This window comes from Cupressus sempervirens, chromosome 10 (genome assembly GCF_028749045.1).
Source record: "Cupressus sempervirens isolate cs-2001-9-10 chromosome 10, ASM2874904v1, whole genome shotgun sequence".
Classification (NCBI taxonomy): Eukaryota; Viridiplantae; Streptophyta; class Pinopsida; order Cupressales; family Cupressaceae; genus Cupressus; species Cupressus sempervirens.
In genome coordinates this window covers 811,412,078-811,420,974 of record NC_143127.1, presented here as the reverse complement: position 1 = coordinate 811,420,974, position 8,897 = coordinate 811,412,078, and the positions used below count along the sequence as shown (strand labels likewise).

Below are 8,897 nucleotides of genomic sequence, written 5' to 3'. Positions count from 1 at the left end.
GTAAATTTCTAAAACTTGATTTTGATTATGAATCAATCCCATCAACTTAGACCCCTTATTTATCAATCAATAAATAAATATTCAATTTTATATAAAAATAATATAAACTATGAATACATAAATATAAATCAAAGTATCAATTTGATATATGCTTGTGAGAGATCATGTCCTTTTATCTATTTAAAGAATTCATCTCATGCCAATGTGTCCTTGGTTTGTTGGTGAAGTTAAAAGGTGTTTGATAGACTCGTCATAGATCATGCTTTCATTAGTACAAGAGTCTGTCATCATAAGAAATAAGATGTAAATAATAACTTAATAAATATAGAAAAATATTTCCATATTAATCTTCATATATTAAACATCACTGTACACATTTTTAAGAGTTTAAATTTGGTAGGTCTTAGTAAAAATTAGAACACATCTACAAATTTGTAAGAGTTTAAGTTTGGTAGGTTTATGTCAAAACTAGAACACACATGTACACATTTTTAGGAGTTTAAATTTGATAGGTCTTAATAAAAATTAGAGCATATCTACACATTTTTAGAAGTTTAAGTTTGGTAGATCCTAATAAAAATTGGAGCACACCAGTGGAAAATGTAGACTACTTTTTCTTCTAAACAAAGATTATAAAATATGACAACTTTATGCATCTTGGTAATCTGACCTACAAAACCAAAAGCAATTGGACAAAATGGAAGCCAATTGATGAGAGAAAGTCCAAAGTAAGTTAGGAACATTAAAGGTCTTCATGGGCATGTCCAAATAAAAAAAATAGTTTGTGTACAAAGATGAATTTTATATACGCTGAATCCAAAATTTTAAATATCCTCTTTCTTTTCAGAAAGCAAAAAGCGTTTGGCATCTTCATTTTTTATAAGATACGTTGTTATACCCACCTACCATCGAGACCCGAAATGGTATATGTATATCTTTCCTTTTATGCCGTTATTATATACTAATATCTATCCACTGGTAGGACTAATGTGCTCAAATAGCCGTAAATATTTGGCATCTAGTATTCCACTGGATATTACCAATGCCATGAATGTCATGATTCTAGGTTCACAAGCCTCATCTGTATCCTAGTAACATTTAGCCAAAATTAGCAGAGAAAAAGCATGATATTGATGAAATATCCATATTGTACTTACCCAAAAATATGCCCTCTTGACAACCACTTTTACATTCATTCTCCCACCAAAATTTCAATCTGCCGACATGAGTTTTTAGTGAGCTTCTTTTGACTCTACAGAAAAGACACAAAACTGAGTTTTGCTAAAAGCAAGGTGTCTGGGGTTCACACAAAATCTGATTTGTCATTAGCATATAGTCCATGAGCATCTTCATATTTTCTATAATTTCAGGGTAATGAGGAACATATTCCCTTCTGCCCTCTGCATGCAATATTATTGTGGAAGTTGATCTTGAACAATTTAATTCCATCCAGAAACAGGAAGCTCTGGAACTTCCTATTAATGGAGTAGTAAAATATCCCTGCTAAAATGGGAATTCAGGTCAATTTCCATGACAGTTGTTTTGGGCGATCTTTAAAGGACAGATGTGTGCTGCATGGGACCCAAAAATCATATTGAAACAAAATGGGAAGGGTGTGTTTTAATCTATTTCATGACAACCCAAAAGTACATTCATACACACATGGGCAAGAAAGGAATCATGATATACTGGCATCCTTGTCTGTTAAGGGACCCAAATCAAGAATGTCACCTTTTCAACAAGCCAAATAGAACATTCATTTATGGCATCGGGGATTGTTTGTGCCACAGGATCTCTCATATTTGGTGTAAAAAAAAAGAAATCAATCAATGCTAACCTTGGATAGTGGAAAAAATTATTGCAGGCGTACAGTGTTGCATTCATTTCTCGTCGGCTCCCGTGTTTCATCATGTTCTGGTTGGTTACCAGGTAAGAGACAGCTTTTAATAGGCAGTACTTAGCATTGGAAGATTTCAGGTGAATAGAGAGATGTCATCTGAATGATCCATGATCATCCTTTTTGATGGGTAATTGACCAAAGTCTAGATTAGTTGTTAATATTTGTTTAATTTTAATCATTATTATGTGTTGGGTTCAAATAGACTTGAACCCAAGGCCTCCCAGGTGACAGGCTCAGAAGTTTTAGTACTGTATCCTATAGTTCCTTTTGATAGTACATTTCCTGAGCCACTAAGATGCTTTTCGGTTTGCTAATGTTTGATGCCATTAAGAGTTAATGGTTTTAGTTTTTGAAGACATGGAATTTCCCTTTTGAAATTAGGGATTCCCTCAAAGTATGCGGCAGTGTGGCAGAAGGGACCGATCCGTGGGTTTTTCCTTGGAATAGCTGTTAATTTCATTCGTCAGTTTGTGTTTGTTATCTCTCCCTTTTCTCTGGAAGTAATGTGGGGTTTTCAGAAAAAGTACCTGACATTGTGTGGGCGTGCTCTGTAATTTTTTTGTTTTGTCAATGTGTTTGAGCATTGATATTGTTTTTCTTGATATTTGCGTAACTGGGGGAGATAACCCTTTCTGTTTATGCAGTATTTGAAGCTTTTTCCATTGGATAATCTGTTCTAGATAAACGATTCATTATATGCTAGTGTCAGATTTTATAACAGCATTGACTTTTCTCTTTATGTACTGAATTGAATTTGTATTTCTGAAATTTCGAGAGAGTTCTGAGAAGAAATTTACTGAGGGTTTATCTGGATTTCAGGTGAACCTCGGCATATAAGTTTCATCTCAGAGGAGGATTTGTATGGAGTATAAAATGTGCTTAAGGTTTTTAGAGCCAATGAGAATGCTAACTGAGCATTTGCGTAGCCATTGGACTGAATACTTGGTGTTTGCAGTTATTTTAACAGTATATCTCCACAATCTGCTCAAATGCAAAAGGAGAAAACAACTGAAGCTTCCTCCTGGTCCACCAAGATGGCCCATCGTGGGAAATCTGTTACAAATTGGCAATGTTCCCCATTTGGGTATGCAAAAGTTTACTCAAAAATATGGTCCCCTTGTTTACATTCACATTGGAATGGTGCCTACAGTTGTGACAGATGACCCCAAGTATGTGAAGGAGTTCTTATTGAAGCAAGACCATGTGTTCGCTTCAAGGCCCAAGAACATTGCTTCAGAGCACTTCACATTTGGGGGCAATGATATTGCCTTTGCTCCTTATGGTCCGCATTGGAAGGCAGTCAGAAGAATTTGCTTAATGGAGCTTTTAACTCCAAAGAAGATAGACTTCTTCAGACAAGGAAGAATTGAAGAAGTTGAGTGCATGGTGAGGGATGTATGTAGGGCATCTCTTGAAGGTAAAAGTGTTAACATGAGGAATCTGTTTGGGGCTCTCACAAGCAATGCTATTACCAGGATGGTGTTGGGCCAAAGGTTTTTTGGCCTAAAAGGTGCGGGTCCTGAAGTAGCTGCTGAGCACAAGGCCAAAATTTATGAGTCATTTTCCCTAATTAATGCATTCAATATTGGAGACTATCTTCCTTTCCTGAGACCTCTAGATCTGCAGGGCCATGAAAGACGGATGAAAGATATAATGAAGTGGGTAGACAACTTATATGATTCAATAATTCAGGAGCAAGGCCTTGAACTCAAAAATGGCAGTGAAACAGAGACCTTAAACTTTGTTCACACACTGCTACAAGCTGAACGGCTGGATAAGAACTTAAACATGACGAAGATTAAAGCAATTCTCATTGTAAATTCAAACAATCCTCTACTAGTTTCTTGGGCTTCTTTCTGAATTAAGGTTTGCTTGTGTCATGTAGATCATTTCAAGTAATTGAACTAAGTTTTATTTTTTTTTTCCGTCTAGATTTAGATTGTGTGTATCTTTTTGAGCCAACGTTTTGGATCACACTCTGTGAACCATCATCACAGCAAGAGAGCAGCAAGGATGAAACATTGATTCAAAAAGATACACACAATCTAAATCTAGAAACAGAAAAATATTACAACTATAGATTGTGGAAACACACTTGCAGTTATTGAACTAACCATTTTGAATTGCATTCAAATATGGGTATGGGGATTCATTCTTTTTCTGCTATAGTACGGTGCTTTTGGGTATCAAAGTTTAATAAAAGTACTAGGGTCAGTTTGGGCTATTGGGAGAAATACAGGATTCTTGTTTATTTCTTGATGTTTTCTATGGTGCTACACCACATATGAACAAGTGAGGGGAGTTGGTATCTTTGAAGCTAGAATTTACTGATCCCAATTTGTTAGTCAGTGGAAGGAAATTGGATTGCTTTGTAATTTAGGCCACATTCATAGGGCATGCCATGTGGAAGAACCTAGTGAATCATTGATTTTTTTATTGCTCTCTCTCTTGTGATTGATATTTCAAGCAAAAAAATGCTAATAGTTTGTTGTCTACAGGATATAGTTGCTGCGGGAACAGATACTTCTTCTGTTACTAGTGAATGGACAATGGCTGAGCTCTTGAGGCACCCTGAGTATATGACCAAAGTACGTGAGGAAATTGATGAAGTTGTTGGCCATGGGCGCCACGTAGAAGAGTCCGATTTGGCGCATTTAAGGATTTTGAGGGCTGTGGTTAAAGAAGTATTCAGGCTTCATCCTGTAGGTGGCTTTCTTATCCCTCACATATCCATGGAAGATACAAAAGTACAAGGCTTTGACATACCCAAAAACATCAGGATCCTTATCAACACATATTCACTGGGGCGAAACCCTGCAGTTTGGCGAAACCCCAATGAGTTTGAGCCACAAAGATTCATCACGGATGACAAGGGCCATGTGGATTTCAATGATCCTGATTGTAGAATTGTCCCATTTGGAGCAGGAAGGAGAGGTTGTCCAGGGGCAGCTCTAGGAATGAACGTGGTTCTACTGGGTTTGGCTCGTTTGATTCATCTTTTCAACTGGTTTCCTCTTTGCAAAGATAAACTGGACGATTCTGACATGGTGGAAGCTTTTGGGTATACGGTGAAAAGTGTACCCCTTGAAGCCATTGCAAAACCCAGACTAGGATCGTTACCATTTCAGTAAAGGCAAACAAAGATGATTCAAACATTAGATTACTCCTGATATTCTTCGATACACGAAGTCTTCAACCCTCATGATAAGTATAGAGATGATTTAGATTTCTTATGTGTAGTGTTGCAGATGAGATCAGCCCACTAGAGTAGAGCAATTTTTCCTATCAACATGTCAGTGGCTTGTATTAGAAAACTAATTAAGATTACAACACCTTCATCATATAGGCTAGAGCTAAAATACTATATTCAAAATTTACTTTGTATAGGAAGTATGGGGATAAATAAATTGAGTTACCTCAAACTACAATGTAGAACTCAAATGAATTAATATATATGGTATATTTTCTTGGATAATTCTTTTATTTGGCTCTCTCTTATACTTACTATCTTATTCCCCTAATATATCAACCTTCTGACGATCCGAAGAAGAAGAGCACACACTTTACCACATTCGAATGCTATCTTTCAGTGTATTAGTGACGGACCTTTCTTACCATTGTGAAGATTTCTGCAGGAAAGCTGGGTATAAAAATTAAGTTTCACAGAAGAAATTTCATAATATAAAATTGGGAGCCAATTTGATCGACATTGGTGTGGATGTTGTGACAGTTAATTTATGGTGTTTATTCTTCTTATCAATATTTAAACCTGCCATTCATGACCCCAACAATTCATAACTCAAAAGAAAAACATTTATCCTCCTCCTTGAACCAACCTTAAAAGAGTGGTGGACAGAATGCCTAAATGAAATGTTATTTCATAGACATCATTCATTGCTTAAGGTATGCAAAACATTGGACTGATAAGTATGAGATATTTTCCACAGCAAGTCAAATTATGATATTGCTATCAAGATTTAACTGTGTGATTTTGAATCAAACTCATTGACCCATGTTTCATGAGTAGTGATTCAACATGAATCCATCTCTCATGAGAATAAATGGAACACTTAGCACTCATTGGATCTAGGTGATGCTCACAGGGGTGAAGCACCGGGACTTCCCGGGAGGTCACCCATCCCAGTACTACTCCAGCCTGAGCGCGCTTAACTACGGAGTTTTGCAAGCTTTGGGTTTAACGATGGAGGAAACTCCGTAGTTAAGCGTGGCTCAGGCTGGAGTAGTACTGGGATGGGTGACCTCCCGGGAAGTCCGGGTGCTTCACCCCTGTGAGCATCACCTAGATTCAATGAGTGCTAAGTGTTCCATTTATTCTCATGAGAGATGGATTCATGTTGAATCACTACTCATGAAACATGGGTCAATGAGTTTGACTCAAAATCACACAGTTAAATCCTGATAGCAATATCATAAACATTGGACTGTTGGAAAATGCATGTTCATTTGAATGCCATTAGGAGGGAGACAACCCAAATCAGCAAATTTTGCCAGAATTCTCCCCCAACAAATTAGAATTTTCGAAACATATATGGAACTTGGCAATCTATCAATTGATTTTTATTTTTTATATTTTTTTCCCAAGACTGTCTCTGTGTAGAATGAAAATAAGCCACTGTTTGACAAAATGCCTCAAGTCATCAACTACACTAATGAAAGCCTATGCACATAGATTTGTTCATAAGGCCTGACGCTTTTGGAAACAAAATGTGCATGGAGTAGCATGAGCTAATCTAACAAGCGGTGAGAGCATCCTCCCAACTTCTGCCAAACTTTCTGCTTTTCCCAATTATTAAAAAAAACACACTAAACTTTAGAGCTCTAAATAGAATATTGTTATTCATTGAAAAGAGATAATTGAAAGCGTCGTGATTGAACAAAACAAATTAGGACAGAGCACACGATGTATCAACAGGCTTGTGAGCAACACGATTTTTTCCTCTGTTCATATAACAAGTAGACGTTGCTTTTGTTTGGCAAGGATGGATGGGTATATTTTTGTTGCAATCTATCAAAACGAAAAAAAAAGTCAAGAACTCTGACCAGTCAAAAAAAGATTTCGTGTGGATGAGGCTAATTACACTGAACCCACTCTAGGATTTGATTCTTATATCAATGTCAATCAGTTCAACAATCAGGAGTGAACTACAAGTTCTGGACTCTGGTATGATTCGAGATGGTCATCACTTGACTAAGCGTTGTTTGATTTTAAATCTTGAACATGTTCACCAAGTCTTTTCCAGTTGTATAGTAAGGATGTTTTTAATAACCAGAAGTTACATTCGATTTTTATATCAATTAAAATCATCAACATGCATGAGTTTGAATCTTGTTGTATAATCAAAGAACATTGTCAATCGAGCTACAATTGACTATTTTCTAGCATAATGCTTTTAAGTAATTATATTTTAGATATAGATTATGTCAAAACATAATTTGTTATGAATATTGATTGGAGACTTGATATTCTTGAACTTATTTGGTATAACCATGCACTGGGAGTTCCTAGACATGTATGTTCTTCATTGACAGATTTCAATACAAACAGTTTAATTGTGGTTTATTAGTCAATATGATGTTAGCATGAGTTTACTAATGTTGGTTATTTTTAGAAGGTTTGAACGGTTGGATGTGTCAACATATGTTGTGAATATTATTTTTGATCAATTGGATTTTTTTGTGTTAAGGTAGTAGTTTGGAGTCTTTATTATCGCATTGAATTTGATGCTTGTGTGTTGGGTTGGTACATTTTTCACTTTAGTTTGTTCCTCTTTTTCCATAGGTGACATATTGGAGAATGAGAGAAGTTATTGCTTGAGTTAACAATCACTTGCTTTTTATTTTGGGTATTTTAATAGAGCATGGGAGAAAAGTGAAGATTCATGTCTTTTCATATATGGCTATGATGAAGTATTTCATTTATTGTCCCTTATGCATTGTATACATCGGGACATTTTGTTACAAGCTTGTGTGGTGCACCTAGGGAAATCTAGATGGACATGTTGTTAGCATAACTGATGTTGAGATGGTAGACAATGTTTACTACTATCATGATATGGATTTGATTGCATGATGATCAAATATTGTGTTTTCATTGATGTCAACTATTGACCCAGTGTTCTTAGTATGCATAAACACGATGAACAAGGTGTTCTAGTGAGTTTCAATGGTAGTGATTGTTATGAGAAATTTGGAATATCTTTGAAGGTACATGGTATGACCGCTACTGTTGAAGTGAAGAAAGGTATGTTGGGATGAATTGATAGTACAACTACTAGAACAATTAGTCACAAGTGATAAGTGATTTGATTAGTTTGTCAAATCTACGACAAGTCAAGTAAAAGGATCACAAGAGATATAATAAATGACACTATTTAGATGATATAGTTACAATCACAACTCATTAGTGTGATTGGTGCAAGGACAAGTGATTGATAAACAATGATAGAGTTGTTGAATAGGTTAAAGTGTATTGTGTACTTGAGTGGCACTTAGCAATTTGATGATTGTTGATTGGAGGTGATGATATGGCATTACATTGCTTGATGAAAGTGTATGGATAAGATTCTAGAGGAAGTGAGTGCTTAGTCAAAATGTATTTGAGCTCTTGATGTAGAATTCTATGTAAATCAATGGATTGGATGATGTGGTCTTGAAAATACTCTTTGTGATTTGAGATTTATCTTGTGGTGCATTGGATCTGAGCTAGATATTTGAAATTCATATCAATTTCAAAATTACGGCTTGATTAAGGTGATGGAATTGAAAGTCCAATATATACTGGTGAAAGTTGAACACTTAGTGTTTTTGATTGTCGTTGAAAAAATGTTGTCTATGGATGCAAGTTACGATAAAGAAAGAGAAGAGTTGAGTACATTGTGAAGTGTATTTGTGATTCATTCGATCTGATCAAGAAAATATAGCATTATTCTGTAGATCATTTTTATGTTGTTCCCTAACAATTACAACAATGAAAACC

General features: G+C 35.7%; 1 protein-coding gene across 1 annotated transcript; it reads left to right on the top strand.

Moving 5' to 3' along the window:
- The first annotated feature begins 886 nt into the window (after positions 1 to 886).
- Positions 887 to 5,375, top strand: LOC149536410 (cytochrome P450 703A2-like). The gene is made up of 3 exons (XM_089804749.1): positions 887 to 1,929; positions 2,720 to 3,715; positions 4,399 to 5,375. The coding sequence occupies exons 2-3, from the start codon at positions 2,762 to 2,764 to the stop codon at positions 5,029 to 5,031; spliced, it is 1,587 nt and encodes a 528-aa protein (XP_089660875.1). The 5' UTR covers positions 887 to 1,929; positions 2,720 to 2,761; the 3' UTR covers positions 5,032 to 5,375.
- The last annotated feature ends 3,522 nt before the right edge of the window (positions 5,376 to 8,897 follow it).

What these genes read in the sequence shown, in the direction of transcription:
- LOC149536410 (XM_089804749.1), top strand. Translation starts at nt 2,762, where the DNA reads ATGGAGTATAAAATGTGCTTAAGGTTTTTAGAGCCAATGAGAATGCTA. An exon ending in AGATTAAAGCAATTCTCATT is followed by an intron (nt 3,716 to 4,398) that starts GTAAATTCAAAC and finishes TGTTGTCTACAG; the next exon opens with GATATAGTTGCTGCGGGAAC.